The 23392-nt window shown below is 35.4% G+C and overlaps 2 protein-coding genes across 5 annotated transcripts in view; one reads left to right on the forward strand and one right to left on the reverse strand.

The window, feature by feature from the left end:
* PDE6C (phosphodiesterase 6C) overlaps positions 1–3222 on the forward strand; it is a gene marked incomplete at its 5' end in the record, with an annotated part of 30685 nt that extends 27463 nt beyond the window's left edge. Inside the window, 4 exons of the mRNA XM_081158163.1 lie at positions 116–190; positions 302–385; positions 741–897; positions 3066–3222. Coding sequence (XP_081014289.1) covers positions 116–190; positions 302–385; positions 741–897; positions 3066–3127 — 378 coding nt within the window. The 3' untranslated portion in view covers positions 3128–3222. The remainder of the gene's footprint in view (positions 1–115; positions 191–301; positions 386–740; positions 898–3065) is intronic.
* A 3080-nt stretch (positions 3223–6302) lies between these two features.
* The window catches only part of LOC308567402 (protein FRA10AC1), a 32130-nt gene continuing 15040 nt past the window's right edge, over positions 6303–23392 (reverse strand). For 2 of the 4 annotated variants that reach the window (XM_081158888.1, XM_081158889.1), the window contains exons 9-14: positions 22635–22748; positions 21246–21288; positions 18915–19033; positions 15193–15231; positions 8583–8658; positions 6303–6474 (exon numbers count right to left, since the gene is read on the reverse strand). In XM_081158888.1, the coding sequence (XP_081015014.1) occupies positions 6432–6474; positions 8583–8658; positions 15193–15231; positions 18915–19033; positions 21246–21288; positions 22635–22748 (434 nt within the window). In that variant the 3' untranslated portion in view covers positions 6303–6431. Of the gene's footprint in view, positions 6475–8582; positions 8659–15192; positions 15232–18914; positions 19034–21245; positions 21289–22625; positions 22749–23392 lie in introns of all 4 variants that reach the window. The other 2 variants (XM_081158886.1, XM_081158887.1) reach the window with 1 other exon arrangement.

Raw genomic sequence — 23392 nt, forward strand, 5'->3', positions numbered from 1 at the left:
GACAACACCTCAAACATTAACTATAAACCCTATCCCTAAATGTCACTCATACTAATGCAATGCAAATTCTCTACGAATAAATTTCTTTCATGAACCAAGTCTTTCTTGTTTGCAGGTAGCACTTCTAGTTGCAAGCGAATTTTGGGAACAAGGAGACCTGGAGAGAACGGTGCTGCAGCAACAACCTATTGTAAAGACCTTGACATAAAAACACACTACGTATTAAAAAGGATCAGTTCAAATCTGTTTTGTTCACCGAACCTTAGAAAACTATCTTTAAAGGATTTGTTTTTCTTTCTAGCCTATGATGGACAGAAACAAAAAAGATGAACTCCCTAAACTTCAAGTTGGATTTATTGATTTTGTTTGCACTTTTGTATATAAGGTAAGTAAACAAATTGATTGAGTGAAACACATAATCATCTGGATGAGAATTTTTCTTTCAAACTGCAGCCAAATTCAAAGAGGCCCCACATGGGAAGCCATTGTCCCTTTCTCTCCAAAGTAGTTTGAGGCACTGCCTCCCTCTCACTCGGGAGTGGAATTAAAGAGCTCGGGTGACAGCAGGTTGAACAGCCGCGTTAGGCGGCGGGACAGCGCCCGTCTTTCCAGGCTCGGGGCAGCGCGTGGGGCTCACCCTCGCGGCTCTGAGCACCCGTTTCCTCCAGCTCCCCCGCAGGCGGCAAGTACTGAGCGTCGGCCGCAGAGTGTGAGTAGTTCTCCACCCGGATTCCCTGCAGGAGCTCTCCCGGTTCCACAGAGAGGTCACGCCCATGCTGACCGGCCTCCAGAATAACCGGACGGAGTGGAAATCCCTGGCTGATGAGTACGAGGCAAAGGTGAAGGCCACGGAAGAGCAGGTGAAAAGGCAGGAAGAAGGAGACGCGACTGAAAAAGGTTGGATGGAATTGTTTTTCCTTCTTGTAGGAAGCCAGGAGTCACACGACAAAAGCATAAATAGCAAACACGAACGTTAAACTTCCTTTACTGCATTTTAAGGTGTTGGTTAGTGGTTTTGGGGGTTTTCCCACCAGGAAACAAGATCTTATGCATGCTTCCAGATGGAACCGGCCGGTCCAGTTGAGGGGGGGTTGGGCTGGGCTTCATCCACCTAGAAGGTGGCTCCTGAGGCACCTCTGCAGAATACTGAGTCTTTAGAAATAACATGAAAACCACAGTCAGGGTTAGGTGAGAAAACAATTTTAGCCCCAACATTATGCATTCGCTGTGAGGCTGTGAGCAACTTGCTGAACCTCTCTGAGCTTAATATTCTTCTCTATATAAGGAGAAGTTTTCACAGGTCTCCTGGAAGCCCTGCATATAAAGTTAAGGAGGCCCCACATGCAAAGCAAAGCTGGCCAGCTGAGTGAGGTGACAGGTACCCCAAGACTTTGCCTGAGCCTCAAATGTTTTCCTGATGAAATTTCTACTCCTAAACTCACTTTGTTAGGTTCAACATCTTCAGAAAACCTGTTACGACACTCAAGATCAACATGTCTCAAAATGTTATCTTTAGAGTGGAATGCAAATGGGATGACTTATGTTTTCTTGAAAGTTCAGCACTCAAAAAGTTTTCTAAGAAACTCTTCTTGTTTAACAAAGAAATCACCTCTATCTGGAAAGGCCTTGCAAAACAAGTTACAACATTCCTTTTAGATCAGGGGTGGGAAACCTTTTTTCTGCCAAGGGCCATTTGGATATTTATAACATCATTCTCAGGCCATACAAAATTATCAACTTAAAACTTAGCTATGAAGAAAGCTCCTAGATTTACTGAATTTCGAGTCCTACTTGTGGCTGCCTTGGCAGGGCCAGGCCAAATGATTTCCTGGGCCAAATGCAGACATTTCCCACCCATTTCAGATGCCTCTATTGTGTTTAGTGGCATTTTAAAGATTCATAGACGGAGAAAGCATTTTGCTTAAATGGTTAAAGATGTCCTTCAACAGAAGAAAAATAGGAGTTTCTGATTCTTTGATATCCATTCACTTACGTACTTATTGGGTGTCTATTCTGTACAAGGCCCTGTGTTAGGCAGGCCCTGGGGAAAGAGCCTCACAGAGCTCACTCTCTGGTGGGGGAGCTAGATGTTAAGACAATAAATGAACAACTGCTTGTCTATCAGAGGAAGCATGAGGTGTGTACCTGGGGCATCAGCGAAGGCTTTCCTGAAGAAGGATGCTTATGCTAAACTCTGAACTTGGGCTATGCAGAGGGGAGGAGGGGTTTGGGCAGAAGGGAAAGGACAGAACGTGTACAAAGGCCTTCGAGTGGCAATAAGCTTGGTGCAGCTGGAGATCTTAAGTGGTGTAGCTCGAGGGACTGGAGAGCAGCGAGGGCGAAGCACCGGACAAAGCTGGTGACGCAGGCAGCTCTGCCAGATGGTGTGTTGCCTTGAAGGCCTTGCTAAGGATTTGTCCCCCAGAAGGGCGAGGGAAGTCATTGAAGGGATTTAAACAGGAAAGCAGTAAGCTCTAATTTGCACGTCAAAAAGATAAAAGTGGTAATTTTACTGAGCAAGTGAAAGCAAAGATATTTCTTAGTACAATTAAGTTTAATCTATCTCCATTTTATGATGAAAGGATACCAGGTCCTTTATGAAGAATGGGACAGGACACCAGGTCCTTTATGAAGAACAGGACAGGACACCAGGTCCTTTATGATGAATGGGACAGGTTACCAGGTCCTTTATGAAGAACAGGATGTTTTCTTTTAGTATTCAGTATATTGGACATGGATCTTCTATACTTTATGTACATAAAAAAATCACTTCTGAATTTTTTTCCTATTGCACTGAGAAGCCTCTGTGAACTAGGAACATTATTTTGTATCTCCAGGCAACAAGCTTTGTGCCTAGCCCAAAGCTAATCGTTTATTGGATTGTTTTTTAAATGGATCAATTCTGAGTATGAATTCAAGTTTTCAAATGGTCAAGCCTGTCCGTAGTATTTGCTATAAGCAAAAACTATTAATTTCCCTAAAAGTTGATGCTAACATTAGTGTTAGAATAAAAACACTCTACAGCCACAGACTCCCAATAATACTGCTTTTCTCCTTTTTTCTAGCTGCAGAAGATTCAGGAGGTGGTGCTGATGACAAAAAGTCCAAAACTTGTCTAATGTTGTAATATGACCCAATTAGACTAAATTTCAAATATTGTTTCTACTTTTGAAGAAAAACAGAAAACATTCAAAAGAACTTCAGCAAATTTCACTCAGCAAACCATTAAGGTACACAGTAAGAGGGGCTTCAGAAAAGCTACCCTTGTGACTGTCGAGAGAAAATACATTGCTAGCCTGAAAACCCTAAGGGTAAAATAAAGTTCAATAAAAGCGCAAAATAAGATAACAATGAGTGCATTTTTTGGTGCCAATTTGTTTTAAATTAAAAAAATAATAATCCTGAAACTAGTCACCAGTTCTTTTTTAAAAGTTCTTATTGACTGTATTCATTTGCTCGGGCTACTGTAACAAAATACCAATACCACAGACTGGGTGACTTAAACAGAATTTATTTTCTCACAGTTCTGGAGGCTAGAGGACCAGGATCAAGTTGTTGGCTGGGTTGGTTTCTTGTGAGGTGTCTCCTTGGTTTGTAGATGGCCAGCCTCTCCCTGCCTCTTTACATGGTCTTCCTCTTGTGTGTCTGTCCTAATCTCTCATAAGCACACAGTCATATTGGATTAGAGCCTACTCATAGGACCTCCTATTATCTTAATTACCTCTTTACACACCTTATCTCCAAATACAGTCACATTGAGGTACTGGGAGTTTCTATTTCAACATACCTTTGGAGGTGGGGTGGGGGCAGGACATAATTCTCAGCCCATAACATTGTGATTTATACTCAAATCCCTTCCTGAACTAAAAATATCTTGTCATCACGTCTTACTGGAAGAGTAAATACAGTACAGAATATATACTGTACGTAAATACTATAAAGAAAACAAAGACAAGGATGTCAAATGTCATTCTATCTGAAATGCTTATCATCTCTTTCCTCTACATTTTACCCTTGATAAAGGAATGGTAAAGACCACACCACTTTTGGCAGCTTATAATCGATACCTTGTCCAATGCCCATCCCTCTCCACAAGTCTGGAATCATTTATTTTATGTGTAACTAAGAATATTTTATGTTTAGAACTATTTTTCTCATAGCAATTATCAATTTATAAGACATTACATGGGTAATCCTAATGCATGTTACACCAGCTAATAAATATTATGCATTATTCAGAAGAATGTGATTTGATTATGTTAGCACTTTACTATCAAAAGCCATTGGGAAGGACTTCAAGAGTGGTTACTTTTAAAAATGATTACTAGAACTATATATTGGTCTATATATTTGTCAAGAGACACTAAGGACAATCAACTACTTCTACTACATGATGCATGTCTAGACATCAGAAAAACAAGATTTCTTCCTTTAATTCTCTATAACCACAGACTGAATTAGAAAACATAATAATTATAACAATCAAAATAATTAAAATAATGAATTAAAATAATTACACCAGAGACTTTTTCAATCAAACGATATCTAAATTATAATGAATTAATGATCTATGAACCTGTTTTGTTATACAGGAGATATTAATTTTAAGCAGCCAAGAAATAAGTCACCATTTATTATATTTTTACAAGTTAGGTACTTAGAATCCTAAGATTGCTATCCTATAAGGTACATGAGATGAAAATTTTTGTCTATTTTGTTTTTTTCATAGCGCTACCCGGGCACCGAGGGAAATGCCTGGTGTTAAGGTAGGCGTTTAGTAAATATGAGTATTTTGAATAAATCTCATCACACACGTTTATGCATAGGAGTTCCTGTAAGATGATAAAATATTTTTAGGAAGAAAAAAACTCAATATATACAACCAATGAGTGTTCTCTATATACGTCATAACCTGGGGTAAGTAGTGCTTGTACACCTTATTTCTACTGCTTAAAATAATTCTGAAACTCCAAGTCTAGGATTACTTTAGAAGCTGCATAAAAAAGTCTCTTCCTTTAGCTTTATGTAATTTTGGACCCAAAAATATCAGTCAGCTCAAACAAGTTCCCCTCCTCATTCACTAGAAAGCAAATTGTGGGGAAGAAACATGCTACCACTGAAGGTCGGCAAAAGTATGAACTTCGCTGCAGAGCAAGTATAAGAAAGCATAACTTCATATCCCAACCCAATGGGCCACTGGACACCCTGACTGTCCCATAGCCAAATGTGAAATGTCTGTGGGAGAATCAGCTTTTAAACTCCTCATCCTGAGGCCTTTTCAAAGACTCCTTCAAAATATGACTCCCATTACCTGCCACTGTGTATGAATGGATTAGATGTGATTACATGGAATAATCTAAATTCATAAAAGAACTTGGTCCATTAACCAAACTTGCAATACCAAATATATGGATCATTCCACATTTAAATGTCACTGAAAACAGTATATCTGAATTCAACCAAATAACTAGAATGCTACCATCATTCACTACATGTCCTCCCTCTTGCTCATCAGCATCTTCTCCTTTAGCCACTTCTTTGCTCTTTATAAAAATGGGTCTTTACTTTTTAAAAAATCAATAAATCCTTTTGAAAATTCGATGAAAACTATGGACCCTTCCCCCCAAAAAACACATACAGACACTGAAGTTTACAAAGATTCTAGGAGTGCTTAGCTCTCCTGAAGCACATCCAATTACTCTTGCAGGTGTGGACTCTGAGTTAAGTTACATTTTATAATATATCCATATTTGCACGGCTGTACCTGAGACAAGCTCTATGCACACTGTATTATTCAGTTGAATTATCTTAATGCATAAGCTCTGTTGGAGAGTCAACTTTTGTGTACACATCCTCTGTTTTAGACTACGGGGACCTCATTTGGCTCCCTATGGTATTAATTTGCTTTATAATAAATTACCCACATACTGGAAAATCAATCTGATTATAACTAACTTCCTTCAGTGGTAGAGAAAGGTGAGAAGGAAGCAAGAGAAAGGTAAGCAAAAAAAAAAAAAAAAAAGGGTAGTAATGGGAAACAGGTGCTCCAAAGAGGGATGTCAGTGTATCAAATAAAAGTAAGGAAGTTGAAGATATACTTAATCTACTTGATGATTTTTGTGAGATTCTAATAATACTAATAATTTTAACTAACTGAGGCAAGGAAAGATAATATGAATAAGTTAAGAAAACCCACACACCTTCAACATCAAGAACAGTGGAATCTGCACAGTGTACTAGCTCCATTCTCTAGGAGCTGGGAGAGTGGCACCACTAGGAGCAACAAACTTCCAAAGCATCGATGTCTTGAGAGTAGCTGAATTTTTATTTCCAAAGACAAATCACTCAAACTGCAACTTATAGATAAAACATTTTGGAAGAATTTCAAAGTGTATTTTTACATTAAGGAATGTAGGCTTCTCACTTCCATCTCATAGAAATAAATCTTGAAAATACTCATCAAATTCTTCTTCCCTATTTAAAAAAACACACAAATTGATTAAAATAAACAATTAGAGAAAAAATATTACTAGGTGACACACAATTAATAAAAATATTTTAATTCAACATATTTGCTGATTTTTCTACATATCAATATATTTTATGATTCAGCCATTAAATAATTCTTAGCTTCTAGATAACCAAAACTATACCCAGATTAGTTGAAATTAAAATGTTGTATATGTTAGCACCTCTCCCTAAATGTATTTATTACCTAAGATTTTACTTTGAAGTACTCTGTAAAATGTCATTTCTTCACTTTGCTTTTTTGGTTCACTTTAGAACTGCTCTGTTCATTCTCATATAAATTATAGTCTGATCAAGAAATGAATGAAAAAAACCCTATTTTAAAGAAATATATAAGTCTTACTCTTAGCAATAGGGAAAATATGCTAAGACTTCAAGTTTTTCTAAAAGAGGAGTAAAATAGTAAAAGTACCAGTAGATTATGGCTAAAACAAAGAGTAGAACTCTGAAAGGAGATATTAAATTATATTTTAATGTGTTAAAATACTATTAAAATTATAAAGTACTAAATAAAAATATTAATGCTAGGAGCCCAGAGTGGTACTGTGGAAATGACACAGGTTTTCAAGTCAGTGTTTAAGTCCTAGCTCTGTCACTTATTAGCTGCGGGAGAAAGTTACTTAATTTCTCTGGGCCAAGTATCCTTTTCTGTAAGATGGAGCACATTACAGCTCCTCGCAGAGTTGCTTTAAGGATTAAACGTATACAAAGTTGCTTTTCTTCCTTCTGGGAACTGGAATCAAGCTGAATCATCAAATACAGTGTACCAGTCTCTTTAGAAAATGCTCTTTTAGATCAGAGATTCACAATGGGACTCTATCACTTGGTTTTAAATAATTGTGACAGTGTAAAGCCATCGCAACCATGTCAAAATTGAAAAAAAAATTTACAGAATCAGATAAAGTTGATTTAAGAATTATCTGCAACTTGATATTCCTCATGTTACTGTCCTGTTCCCCTAACATGACAGAAAAATGAAGAATTTTTAAAACTGTAGTAAGAACTTAAGTAAAATGAGCTGAATCTCTGTGTAAGCTCAGATGTTCAATACGTGATCAATGTCAAGTTTTTATACAGTCACAAAGAGTTTTGGATTATAAAAGCCTTCTTAGGATTTAGTCATGCATCTTTATTGCTTTAAAAGGTGGATTGACTCTTAAGACCTATCCTGTCATTTTCAGCTGTAAAGCTTTTCAAGGGGAAGATATATTGTTGAAAGTTTAGTCAAAAATTTAACTAAGATAGCGATATTTAATTTATACTAATAACTTTTTAATAATGTGATATATAATGACCACACATGTGAGAATTCTTTGGCTAAAAAAATAAATTAAATAAAAAGGTCAAAGGTCACAGAAAAGTAATCTTGTTTTAAAAAAAACCTCTTTCAAACACACTTGGGTTCTATTACATTGAGAACATACAATTAGCAAGGTAATTTACAATCAGCTTAAATTATTAAATTATGACTGATTCAACATGTCTCTATGATGAATCAAATATGCCTAGGGACTAACAAAATGAGACTAAAATTTATTGAGCAGTTAATATATTTGTAGGTATTATACCAGCGTTACATTCTTTATTTCATTAAACTTCAGTAATAAACTCTATGCAATATGAATTATCTCATCCTCTTTTAACAGATAAAGTTCAAGTGCTGAACATCCCAGTATGTGACAAGAACTGATAACATCTCAGCCCATATCCAGACAGTTCTTCCAACTCATAGCAGAAAAAAATGCATCCAATCAGTTATTATCTTTGGGGCAAAGGGGTGATGGCAAGTAAACTTTTACACCTGTATATTTCTTCAAGTAGGTTTACGATAATTAAAATACTGTGGGTAGACTGCTCTAGAAGCTAGTAAACAGCCCTTAGGGCCACAAACAATGGCTGGGAATAAACTCTGATCTTACCAGGCTAGGTGGTTGTTGGCATTACACAGACATTCATGATAAGTTTTTTCATTAACTGTTATCAAGAATGGCTGTGGTCAGAGCTTCCTAAACTGATGTAAAGGGTGTGCATTATCTATTACTATAAGAACTTACTGTGATTTTTCATCGGTCTCTGGTAGTGGGCCTTTCCAAAGTTCAGAGTCTGAGGTACTTTCTTCATCAGAGTTTCCTGTTCATTTAAGAGATTTTTTAAAAATGTGAATATTATATTTAAAACACATTTTAAACTACCCACCATTGCAATTAAATTAACTTCAGATTTAACTGCAGTTTAGTTTCAACTTTTACAGCCCTCTGGAAATTTAATTCACTCTTCCAGACCAATAAATTCTTTCTAAAAATAAATAAATAAGCTGAGATATACCAAAGAGTCTCGGCAAAAAGATCAAGGATTTAAAGTCTCATGGAAAACTTCTCTAAGTTACACTGAGTTAAAGTAGCAATTCCAATATTAACTCTTATAAAGGAATTATCTCTTGCAATATATGTGGTTGTCTTTGATTTAGTTTCTTATTTTTAGAAAAATTTTTAAAATATATCTTTATTGATTTCAGAGAGAGGAAAGGAGAGAGAGAGAGAGAGAGAGAAACATCAATGATGAGAGTCATTGATCGGCTACGTCCTGCACGCCCCCTGCTGGGGATCAAGCTCGCAACCCGGGCATGTGCCCTGACCGGAATCAAACCCCAATCGCCTGGATGCTAGGTCGATGCTCAACTGTTGAACCACGCCTGGCCGGGCTAGTTTCTTATTTTTATCGGTCATACAAAAGACATGCAAGTTAAGATTTAAGATTTTTGTAGAAAGTATATTTACTTTAGGATCAAGACCTCAAGAACTGAACTAGTACGTAGAATCGGCTAAATTATTAAAAAGTCAGATATTTTTAAAAATTTATGTTGATTATATTAATTAAAAGAGGCCTATCTCAGTGAAAAAACAGTAATTCTTATATGTTGTTTGTTAGGAAACTTTTTCTTGAGGAAAATCTGGTAATACAGATTAGTTTAGAATGTACATAACCCTTTTGACCAGCAATGCTGTTCTTAGGAATTTAATTATTTACTTAAAATAAGCACCTCAGATATATGTACAAAGATGTTCACTATATAAATGCAAACAAACTAAATCTCCACCAATTAGGGATTAAGGATTGGTTAAAAAAAATACTATACAGCTGTTAAAAAGACCTTAGCATATCTATATGTATTATCATGGGAAAATGTCTGTTATATCAATTTTTTTAAGTTAAAGGAAGCATGCACAGTATAATCCAATTTATGGTTAAAACATTATACATATAGCTACATATAGATATATAGAAAATTATATTTGTATTATATGTATGTATATATGTATTAGAAGTTTATAAGTACCAACCAAACTATAACATGGACCTAGGATACTTTCACTTTCTACTTTAAGCATTTCCAAATTTTTGTATTTTAAACAATCATGTAATACTTTTAAAAATAAGTAAAAACAATAAAGATACTTCTATATTAAAATTATGACAAAATAGACATGTTTTAAATCGATCACCCTATATTAGTCAACTAAAAATTATCAAATACTAAAAACTGTATTATAAGGCAATACAATTATATGCCACAAAGTAATTACAATAGTAAATAATTCCTCTCCAATAATGCCCATTAGTCTATAAAAAGAACTGACACAAATTTGGTCTGTCAGTATAGAATGTCAATACAGAATGTCCTTTAGTTAAACACACCACAAAAATAAAACAGCACTGATTTGCCATGGTGTTCTAGTCTTTTACCTGTTGGACTTTGATTCTTAAATCAACATGTGTATCTGAACTTTGGTCCCAACTGAATCTATTCTGCCAGAAATTCTAACAAAAAATGGATCAAAAAGGGGGGGTGGATGGGACATTTCTAATGATCTACATACAAAGATGATAAAATTATAAAGCCTCTGGAACAAGACTGTCACTCAGTGACAGCCAGTGTCCCAAACTGAATATGCGAGAATAATTAAAAGTCTTCTCTTATTTTTATGAGAACAACAAAGACACAGAAAAACTAATTAGGCCTAATAAAGTTATCACTATGGTGTAACTCTGTTAATGATGTAAGAGAACAAATCCTACAATGCCTCTGAAAGTGGACAGCTAATTTCAAAAGGCATTACAACCACCTGCTCTCATATTCCCTTCTCAAGAGTACTTCCCAGACGCCAGCTTTCCTACACCAGTTTTCTGATACCAGACAATCAAGTTTTCCTAAAATATCAAATCAGTTTAGAATAACATTATAAAATAACTCTTTGAAAGAGCACATGCTGGAAAAGTGGCCAAACATCGGTAGAGAAGAGAAGCAAATCTACAAGATTGAACTATATGACCTTACGTTCCCTTACAACCTCATGAATCTATAATATCCTGTTTCCCTGAGGTTGACAATAACTACAAATCATTCCTGATAACTGCTATAACCTGCCAGAGGTAGGAGGGGTATTGCTAAAGAAATAACAATTAGTACAATGAGCAATACAAAATGGAACTCTTGCATCACTGGCAAATCTATTGGCAAGTGGGGATCAGAATTTAAGTCACTGATTCTGTGTGGCAAGGGACTCATGGAGGTCTTTAATTCAACCCTTATCCAATGAATGAATCTCTTATTGCTATACCTCCAACAACAAGTAGCTGTCCAACCTACGCTTGAACACCTCACTACTTCCTGAAGCAGCACAATCCTCCATTCTTTTCTTCAGATAGTTCTGACAAATTTTTCCTTAAATTAAGGCAAAACTCTGTCCTCGGGCAATTTTTGTCCACAGACTCTAGTTCTGCCAACCAGTCATGTGCTGGGGGGTGGGGTCCAAGGCAGGCCACCCCAAGATATCTCACAGTAGCATGTTGATTACTTTGATATTTTTAATTGATTTGTATTGATTTTTAGAGAGAGAGAAATCATTTTGAGTTAAAGTTACTTAGGAGACTGCCAGTGAAGGAACACTCTGACCTCTCTATTCCTCAAAGCAGGAGCTAAATCTCCCACTTGAAAGGTACCCTCCCTGAACCTGGAGGCCAAGAATTCCCATATCAGAGTCAAAAAACTCAGAGCCAAAGAATCTGTGTAAACAAACCTTTCCCCTCTTTTCTAATTTACTATCCAAGCTCAAATTTTGTTTAGATTCCTCATTAATGAGTACCCAAACCTTGCTTACATTCCTTTCTAATGAGCACTTTTTTTCCCCTTTTGTCCTGTCAATTTCTTCACAAAGTTATTGTTTCTCTGCCTAAAAACTATAAAGGGCAACTGGTTTGATCATTTCTTTGAGCCTCATTTTACGAACATCATATTATGACCTCTCATGTGCATACATTAAATTCGTTTTTCTCCTGTTAATCTAATCTCATGTCAATTTTATTAGTCCAGCCATTAAGAACTTAAGAAGGGTCTGGGGGTGGGGGTAATTCTCCCCTTTCGCCGAGACACCAAAAATAAGCCTCCCACATAGTAGTGGTCTTGCAAATATCTAATTTCCATGTCTACCTCCTTACTCCTTCCTCTTTCTCCAAGCAGCTCCATGACACAATTTCCAGTTGTGTCAACACTGTGGTTGTTCTATTCCTGACCCCGTTCCATGTCCCCTTAGAATGTGATGCAAACTGCACACAATTTCCCTTACGTGCTTTGAATAATAAAAGCAGGTCTATCACCTTGATTTTTCTGGATATTATATGATACCAAATACCTTGGCCTACTGAAGAAGTGGCCAGTTTCCAATCATGACAACAAATCAACAGACCAGACTTTTACAGATTTAATTTTTGATCTGACCAATTTCAGAGAACAAATACAGAATATGTTGACTGTGATAGTTTTCTCTTGATATAACAATTACAGCTACAGGTTATCAAGGACTTACTTTGTATCAGACACATGCGTTACCCATGTTATTTCATTAGACTGATAATAATCCAACAAAGACTCTTTATACCCATTTTTATAGATAGAACTGAGACACAGACAGAACATATCATTTAATGTGGATTTGGATAATGTATCTGCCAAAATATATAGAGTGGACTTACATCTGACTCACTGATGAACGGTTATTAATATTATAGGTAAAAGGTCATAGACTTATAAACCTGTGTTTAATCCCAGCTCTGCCATTAACCTACTACTTGATCATAGGCAATTTATATACAGGTACCCATTGTTTTATTGTGCCTTGCTTTACTGCACTTCGCAGATGTTGCACTTTTTCACAAACTGAAGGCAAGACTCTCACCAGCAAAAAGATTACAACTCACTTTATTGTAATATTTGATTTACTGTGGTGGTCTGAAACCAAACCTGCAATATTTCTGAGGTATGCCTGTAAATTCTCTGGGTCTCAGTTCTCTAGTCTGCAAAGTGGGATATTAAATGCCTATAATTAATTTTAAATGAGATAATACAACTAAACCACTTGCCACTGTGGTCAATCAACAAATGCAAGTTAAAATTCTTTTCCCCCACAGAAATTAGGTTTTTCTTTATGGATTTGGTTTTAATAATCCCTATGTCAAATGAGGATAAAAGGGTAACTGAATATTATCCAAATGTAAATGAAGGCTAGAACTAGCACAACTTGAGTTCTGAAATTGCCAAGACCATCTAAGATGGATCACTGGCCACACATGAGAAGATATCTGGGTTTGGCATACTATCCATAGAAAGGTACATATTTCCTACTCATTATGGTAAATGGCTTCCTGATTGCAAAATGGATAGCAGGGCACCTTGAGGTGGATAATCTATTTTCTTCAAGAACGAAACTAAGCTAGATGTTCTTCATGTTGGGTACAATATTCTCTCTCCAGTACTAGAAGTTTGACCTAACTGAGAGGTAAAGAGACTTATGGCTATTTCCGGGAGATGGGGGAGGATCGGGAGGGCTAGAGAGGAGACTGTGGGAAGGAGAAAGAAGAGTGAATGAAAGAATGAAAATAAGTCAGTCTAGACCTTTTGGAATTGGAAAAGGACAATATTTTTTCTACATTAAATAGGCCTTCACACCTCTCACTGCAGTGCACTTTTGGAAATGGATAAAAACTAAAGTAAAATTTCCCACTTTAACCTGTGTATGTTTTTTAAAAATATACATACTTACTACTTTATCACAGATAGCATGTCTATCAGTCTCATGCCTGACTACATTCTAGAAACTGTTATTATACTTTACCCAGTTTTTCTATTTTTCTCAATGCAAAATTTCTGATTATTAAACACTTAAAAATTCTCCTTACGAATTATACTATCCCTGGCCAGTGTGGCTCAGTTGGTTGGAGTGTCGTCCCATACACCAGGAGGTGGCAAGTTCGATTCCCTGTCAGGGCACATACCCAGGTTGTGGGAGGTGGCCAATCAATGCTTCTCTTTCTCTTTCTCCCCCTACCCCTTTTCTAAAAAATGAATTTTTTAAAAAAGCATCAGATCTACCAGTTTAAAAACATAACTACCTGGGAATTACATATTTTTTTAAAAGAATTATACTAAAATGGTGATAATATTTATGTTTGAGTGGTGGGATTTGGAATAATTACTAAATTTTTCTAAAGTTTGCCACAGTAAACACATATTACTTTAAAAGCAGAAAAAATTTAATTCTTAAGTTTATAAAGTTCCAAATAAGCCTAGAAGTCTTAAATTTCTGAATTTCTATAAAGTAAGTCCAGATATTATACAACTAGATATGCTATTGATTTACACTTTATTGTTAGGCCCTATGCCTACTGCAAAGTCTTTAAGAAATTCAACAGTTTTACTGTTGACATGCAAGGGTACTGTTTGTTGTATCACAAATGGATGTCCTCTTTTAAGAACCCACAGAAGGTTCTGTTCTAAAAACCCTGCCTGGAAAAAGCTAAGCACCCTTCGAGTTCTCCTTATCATCATATGGGTATAATTAACCATTCTACTGGTGGTTTTCTACTTTGGTTTGGTTATTAGGAAGAACAATAACACATCTGTGATCTACCTTTGCAATTATGCAGGACATTTTGGTAAACATTTTTCTATATTAATTTTACCTCTAGCTTTATTTTGCTATTCTATCTTATTTTTCTGATGTCACCTTTAAAAAAATCTCATGTATGTATTTTTGTAAGTCATTGTGAATATTTTTTGGAATATTGCAGGGGAAAAATAATAAAATTTGTAGCATACATTCAATAAAATCCAATCTGGTTTGATCAAATCTTGGGAAAACCAAAGGACTTATTAAAAAACTAACCACTAGCAACCATTTGCTTTCCATGCACGAACCACACACTTCATTTGATCAATCAAAATCAACCAAGTGACAGAGATAACTCACTCCCATGCAATATAAGCAACATTTCTTAAATCTTAATCTACTCCCCAAATCTCATTCCAATCCAACTCCATCCCTTTGCTTCTTTTCCTTCATATTCCATAATGTAAAACTGAAATGTGTATCCATTATATTCACAGAGAAAATATTTTATGCTCTTCTATACTTAAAATAAGAAACTTTTAACTGTTCTAAATTGGGGAAGAAATCATATACATTTGGTCTTTTTTCTATGATTTTCTCACACAGTACAAAAACAAAAAAATAGCTTACATCACAGTAGGTCACAATTCATGGGAAACTCAAATTGCAAATAACTTGAATCTACATATTTTTATTAAACAAAGAGAACCTTAATACTTACTGTTTATAGAATCTTCTGATTTCTTTGAGGATGAATGTCCTGAAAGGAAACAGCACTGCTTTGTTAAAAATCATCTTGCAGTGGTGCTACAGCTGCAGCTATAACTAGAATTCTTTCCAATAGTCTATAGTCTTACAGAAAAGCACTTCACAGTTTTCTAATCTTTCACGTTCCTTAGACTTATCTCCCTAATAAAAATGTTAGGTTCTTTGCAGGGATTGTTTATGCCTTCGTATGGACTGGAATATCTAGCACAAAGCTTAAAAAATAATGAGCACCTGTAAAAAAATCTTATGTTACTTAAAAAAAAAAAAAAATCAACCCATAGATTACAATAGAACCAATACTTTGTATATACAGATGTTCAACATCTGAAAGCCATTTACAAATAAATACTCATTTTTCACACTACTTTTTCAAAGATCATATACAGGTAAGTAAGAATTAGTTCTCAGTAACTGAAAATTACACATATGATTATGTCATAAAACTAAAAAATTCAGTTCTATAATGGTTATCCAGTGATTTTTTCCAAAGGAGAAGTACAGTGTGCTACTGAAATGTGTAACAAGGACCTAACATTGCCTGCAAGAGTGGGGTGAAGGGTGTCAGGAAAGGCCTTTCAAAGGAACTGAGCTTGGGAATGGGGTGGTGGTGGTGGGAGTGGTAAGAGGCTGAAGTTTCTATCAAGACAGTCTACCTAAGTAACTTGTTCTGCTGACACCTGCCAAAGCAGACTGGTCCTCAGAGTGAAGCTATTGATCTTTCTTACACTCCCCTCCATTCATTCAGCCATCTAGCTATCCAAACATCCAAACATCTACCTATTTAACATTTTATGTGATTGTAACCTGAAGCTATGGTAATAGATGGGATCACACGGGAAGAAGAGAGAGAGAAGGGATGCTTTATAATGGCCTATGCAACTCCAACATCTAAGCATAAGACTGAGGAGGAACTGGAGTTAAAAAAAGGTGAGGAGAGAGGCCAGAGAGGAAGAAAATCAAGAAAGTAGATTGTTTTGAGGAGTGTCAACAGTCCAAATGCAGTTGAGATACTAAGCATTTATTAATTCCTATTCAAGTTTGGGCCAAATTACAGTGGTCTGGCAAGAGAGTATCATATCAGATCAATCTAGTTCCAGATGGTTCCATATGAGATATTAAAGAGTTCCACACAGTTTTCCTATAAGTTTGCTAAAACGTTGTCATTTTCTACTTTATACCATGTAAGTTGAAAAAAATAACTATATCCTATACTCACTGTTATCAAAGATGCTCTGAATAAAGAATAAGAAAAAGAGGTTTCAATTCCACTCTGCTTTGGTTTTCTTTCTCTGAAACTGCCTGAAATAATCTTCAAAGTCTTTCATGTTCTCATTCTTTATTACTTATGCCTAACATGTGCCAATGGGTGCTGGGGATATATCAATGAACATAGCAGACAGAATCCCTGCCTTCCTTGGGCTTTTACCTAATTGTCATGGGTAACGAATATTAAGTTCTAGGGCTGTGACCACTATAAATGGGGGTTCTAATTTAGACCCATGGTCAGGGATGGAGTCAGAAAAGGATTCCTGAGGAAGTGACATTTAAGGTTGGACTTGAAGGATGAGTTAGGATGGGACTGGGGGTTTTAGGAAGAGAGGAAATAGTATCTATGTAGTCCCTCCATTAAAAGAAGTTTGGAATTTCCATTAACTGAAAGGCTCTATGGGTAAAGTATGAAAGTGAGGTAGAGAGTGGTGAGAAACAAGCCTTGCATACCAGATTATACAGAGCCTTTGGGCTTTGTCCAGGATTATGGTTGTTATCCTAAGAACAAGATATCATTGCTTTATGGCAAACAGCTTAAGGGGAGGGAAGGTAGGAAGTCAAGGCAGTAAAGAAACCAGTAAGAAGAACAGAACAGTAGCCTAGATGAGAAAACATGGTAGTCTGAACTAGGATGGAGAGAACTTGAGAAATATATACCCTGGGGATAAAACCAATAGAATTTGGTGACAAGTTAAACGTAAATAGTGAGAAAAAAGTAGGCATCAAGGATAATGCCCAGATTTCTGATATTACTATTTAGGTTAACAGAGGCATCTGTCATCTACAGAAATATGGAACACTAAAGAAAAAATATTTATAAGGAAGATCACATGCATATGTATGTATAATCTGAGGGGTCGAACCCATCCCTGATCCCAAGTATCCAGCTACCTAATTATTGTATGGAACAAATTTTTATAAGGGGTTAGTTCTTCTTTAATATGGAATATGCAGTGATTAACATATCATACTATGATAGGAGTGCAGCAATATTATATAATACAATAATGAATGCAACAAAATTTTCAAATATTTTACTAGCACGCAAAGGTAAATAACAAATTTTAAAAACTCAAATGAGATTTTCATATTAATTAATTAAAATTTATTTTGGAGTTAATGATTAAGATAGAGACAAAAAGGCATTCTGCTTCAAATACCATTTCTCAATAAACAATAGAATAATAGTATTTTCTGCTCACCATCTATCAATTTTACCAGGTCAAAAACTTGGTGATACTATGTGCTTAAATATAGGGTGTCCCAAAGAAGTGTATATACACACTTTGAGTAATTATAAAGGCACTGTTTATTAAAATACATTTCATTTTCTAAATTGAGTTATCAGCTGTTAAAGTGTGTATACATTTTTTTGGGACACCCCGTATAAGGTGATATGGAAGAAGAAAAAGAACATGCATGTAAGAATCTAGCTAAAGATCTTCACAGCTGGAGCAAGGGAGCCCTCTCCTGTCCAAGTATTATATTAACATTGGACTGGAACTAATTCGAACTACCATTACCTACCTAATTTAAGTCGAATTCACTGTAAATTATAGCCAATCTGACTCTATTAGGGACTGAAAAAGCAACTAGCAGTAACCTTCATAATAAGATAATTACATGGCAAGTACTAAGCAAACTGCTTACACGTATTATCTCATTTCAACTTCTGAACAATTCTGAGCTAGGTACTATTATTGTGACCATTTACACACGAAGAAACGAAGGCTTAGAAAGCATAAGAACTGTCGAGGAAGAAGTGGCTGACTAATGAATCTGAATTTAATAATTATTTACTTAGTGTATGTGCACAGCACCATGCTAGGTTCTGATGACACATTATATCAATCTCTATCATTTCAAGGTCATAAGCTAGTGAAAAAATTACAGACCATAACTGAAATCACAGTGTTATAATTTTACACTGACTTATAGATTATGTATTGTTTTACAGTGTTCAAAGTGCCTTTCACGTTATTTGATTCTCCACAATAAGCTCAAGCAGTACAGAGGCCAGGTATTCACATCACCCCTACTTACATAAGGAAAGTAAAACTCAAGTTCAGTAACTTGCTCAAGTTACTTATAGTGAATCAGACTTAAATTAGGTAGGTAATGGCAGATTGAATTCGTTCCAGTCCAATGTTAAGTTCAGTAACTTGTTCAAGGTAAGAAGTCTTTAAGTGACAAATCCAGGAATTAGAAGGCTATTTGCAAAATATTATACCATTTGCCAAAAATGAATCAAAACCAACCTTGTTCTTGAAACTCCTGTAAGTTACTGTAAATTCGTATCTAAATTCTCCACCGCATTCACCAATTACATCTACATTTGAAACATACGGAAGATTACACTCCATGTTCAGAAATGTGAGTATATATTGTATCCTGATTCCACTTTACCTTTGTCCCTGTTCTTAGAGGTCTCTTCTGTAGAAGATAATCTGGATTTCTTATAGGATGACTCTTTACAATGTTTTTTTATTTTGTCCTTCCCTTTTTTGGGCTTGACTTCTTTTCTCCTTTATGTTGAACAATATAAAATTAAAGTTAGCTTTTTCAACAGACCTTTACAAAAATTAAAACCAATGAGTAAAAAAAATAAAATCAGTTAAAGCACTTATTTTTACAATGTAATTTACATAATAAGAAACCCTTAAATGAGACTGTAAATATTTTAGGTTAGTATATATTTAAGACAATTCTGTAAGATAATGAAGCCTGAAAATTGAGACAAAAATTATTTTTTATAAGTTCTTCACACAAACCTAATGAACATAAATCATAGTTTTATTTACTTCCTCCTTTTTATATTCTATTATTTAGCCATTTAAAAGAAAATTACAAAACAAATCTCACTTCCCTCCAAATAATTCAGATCTACCTATACTTTGAAAAACACATACAACAAAAAGAAACCACTGTGATAGTTCTACACCACCAATAAATAGGAAATTCTTGTCAAGAATAAAAGAATAGCCCGGCTGGGCGTGGCTCAGCGGTTGAGCATTGACCTAGGATCCAGGCGATTGGGGTTCGATTCCCAGTCAAGGCTCATGCCCGGGTTGCAGGCTCAATTCCCAGTAGGGGACATGCAGAAGGCAAACAATCAATGACTCTCTCATCATTGATGTTTCTATCTCTCTCTCTCCCTCGTCTTTCCTCTCTCTGAAATCAATAAAGATATATTTAAAAAAAAAAAAAAAGGCAAAAAAATAAAAGAATAAAAGAATATACAGGATGGGGCAAAAGTAGGTTTACAGTTGTTTGTATGGAAAATAATATAATAATAATAATACAAGAATAAACACTGTCTCATGAACTCACAAATATAAGCCTACTTTTGCCCCACCCTTTTGTAAAACTATTACAGAGTGAGGGTGGAAGGACTTATTGTTAACTCACGTCTACTTTAGACCATTTATCCTTTTACTGCTGTAGTTTTATCTCTTCTAGGCCAGGTTTACAAGGCTGTCAGTACCATGGCTGGCAAGCAATAGAATTTAATTGGTTAAGAAAAGAAATACTTAATAGGAAAAGGTGATAATGCTGAAACTCAGAGAAGGAAGACGAAAAGATAACAGAGAAGATTACTTTTAAGAAACTTATTAGACTTTCCAAAAATTAAGGTTCTTATGCTAAATGCTGTAATACTATTTAAGACAGTAACCATTTTTTACCTCTCATAAGAATCACTACAAGTTTGAAAGGAAGCCTGAAACTCAAGGTGAAATAAACACCTTTGATATTACTCAGTATCATTGATATAGAGGGAAAATAATGGCTTAGGCTATTCAAGTAATCTAAAAATTCTGCTAATTTAAAATTTTTAAAAATTATTATTTAATATTTATTTTTAATATTTAGTAGCTAAAATATTAGATTGGGCACACTTATATAGCTGATTTTAAAATTACTATATTAACTTATACTAAGTTGCAGAATCTTACTCTTAGATTTTCAACTGTTATTCAGAACAGGAAACCTGACACCACTCTCCTGACAGATCACACAGATTTTGTCTGAACATCTTCCATGCCAGGGATTCCACTATGTGTGACTTACCATAGGCCAGGCACTGTGTCAAGCACTTTACATGCACTTTCATTTAATACCCACAATAACCTCAGTATCCTCATTTTTAGAGATGATAAAATTGAGTCTTACAGAGGTTAAGTAGCTTGCTCAAGAAGATGACCAGTAAGTGGAGTAGCCAAGAGGAATACACAGGGGTCCGATTTCAAAGCCCATGATCTTATATATACTGCATGTTGCAGAACACCAATACCCCTCTCAAACTTAATATGCAGACATATTCTAGCTCATTCTATAGGAGCCTTATTTTAACAGAGAAGTATATAATCCTTTGCTATGAATGACAAACTCCAATTAAAGCACTGTTTAAATGAGACATAAGAATCACATTATGAAGAACTACTTTATAATAAAGGTCTAAGAATATTACGGTATCTGAACATTGACTCCAAACTAAAAATCCTAGAATCTATCTACCACCCTGCACAGGCCTTCACATTTTAAAACTGCTTGGCTAGAGTTAGGAACGGTGCACTTCCAGTTCCCTTGTTTATGTGGTCATAAAGTGATGCCGGATATTCCACATAATCAACTAATTAAACCATCAACCACTCAAGTCTACATTTAGACATCCCATGCAGGTAAGTGACTATGTTCAAGATTACTAAACATTAACAATAGCATTTTAAAAGATATTACCTGTGATGAAAATTTAGTTTAAAGGAACATTCTTGGCATAATCCTAAAAAAAATAAAAATAAAAAGTCATACTGCTGAATATAAATCACTGCACTGCTACTCTACCTTTAGTATCATAAATTCTCATTTTTCCTTATATTCTTTTACAATAAAAGAGGAAACAATCTGAAAAAACAATCCAATTCTCTTCACCTCAAATGCATGTATAATAATAATATAAGAATGCTTGAGGAATTGAAATTCTAACATTACTTTAGAAAATGTGCTGTTGACTTATTTTAAAAGCAACAGGCAGCATTAATGTGCATCTCACATCAAAGATATCTAATAACAATAGTGTGGGTATAGCCATTTCCTCTGAAGAGCTCCAGGGGTTTTCAAATGGAAGAGGGCTTTTCAAGAAATCCCACAGCTGTGGCCTCTTCTTTTGCCTTAATCTCAGTTCACTCTAGTTGACTTTTCCTCATGAGCAAGCACTTCCAGGAGGAACTCAGAAACCAGTCTGCACTGGTGTGCGTTAAGTAGTATACGAGGAAATTCATGACTTCTGGAATAGGCAGAACACTCTGAGGGCACATTTACTTAGGACCTAGAGAAGGCTGTTAATATGATGGAGAAAAGAAGCTGACATAATTCCAGTTTAGGGGGAAAAAAAAGAATGAATGACAGATTCTAAAACATGCATACTAAGAGAAACTACTAAATTCTGCAGTATAACCCTAAGCTTTTAAGATAGATATCAAGAACAATTATACCCTCCTAAAACTTTTTTTTATTGACACAAAGAGAGTATATTTATTTATTATCCCCACCACAACAATATGGCTATCAGCTAAGGTGAGACTGTACATTGCCTTTTCTGATACGATACATCTTACTCTGCACTGGTGACATTCTCAAGTTAATGAGAAGAGGTCTTCACTTTACAAACGGCATTACTTTTGACATTACAACTGTTTCACCTAAAGGTCACCATAATGCTGAGAATATAAAAATTTTGGGCTCAAACTCTGTTTGAAACTTTGGGAAGCTCTGGGAAAAAGAGCACTTACAGGAAGACACATTAAAAATTCTGAATTGGCCCGGCCGGGCGTGGCTCAGTGGTTGAGCATCGACCTAGGATCCAGGAGAACAGGGTTTGATTCCTGGTCGGGGCACATGCCCGGGTTGCGGGTTAGGCCGCCGAACAATGACTCTCTCATCATTGATGTTTCTATCTCTCTCTCTCCCCCTCCTTTCCTCTCTCTAAAATCAATAAAGATATGTTTAAATAAATAAATAAAAATAAAAATTTTGACTTGAATCTTAGTCTATATATTTTAAAATCTAAATTATTAAACTTTGAAGAAGTCAATCATATCCCACTTAGAGTCAACTTACTTAACTTACTTAATTTAACAAGTGCATTTCTCTTTTCACCATGCTCAATATAACCAAAGTTAACTTCCCAACTCTTTAAGTTGTCTTTTTCATCACAATATTTATTTCCACAGGAAAACTGGCCTGCAAAAAAGGAATGAATTATTAGCTATGGTAGATGGTGACAATATTCTATGTAATCTGGCATTATCACTGAAATTTACTCTTAATATACATAAATTCTTAGTTCTATAAAGTCAGCATTAATAAACAACTGACCACAATAATTGTAATATGCTCAACAAATATGTATACAAGGATTAATTTAAAGAACTGAATGAACTATTCAAAAAAAAAATCAGTCACAGCCCTGGCCAGTATGGCTCAGTTGGTTGGAGCATCATCACATTCATCAAAAGGTGGTGGCTTCAATTCCTAGTCAGGGCACATACCCAAGTTACAGGTTCTATCCCCGGTCGGGGCATGTGCAGGGGGCAACTAACTGATGTTTTTCTCTCTTTCTCTTACTCTCTATCTCTATCTCTGAAATCAATTAAAAAAATTTTGATTAAAAAAAATCAGTCACAGAATTTTTGCTCAACAGATAGATCGACTGTTTATATTCACCTACAGAGTTTTAGTGACACTCCGTTAGAGAATCTTATTCTTGGAAAATGGTAATACTAAAAGAGTGCACTCACAAATACCCTAAAAGAATAAATATGTTTTTCAAAGTACATGAACATACATTTGGGTGAATCCCTTTCAATATTTAATAATAATATTAA

Source organism: Miniopterus schreibersii, assembly GCF_964146895.1.
Source record: "Miniopterus schreibersii genome assembly, chromosome: 14".
Lineage (NCBI taxonomy): Eukaryota > Metazoa > Chordata > Mammalia > Chiroptera > Miniopteridae > Miniopterus > Miniopterus schreibersii.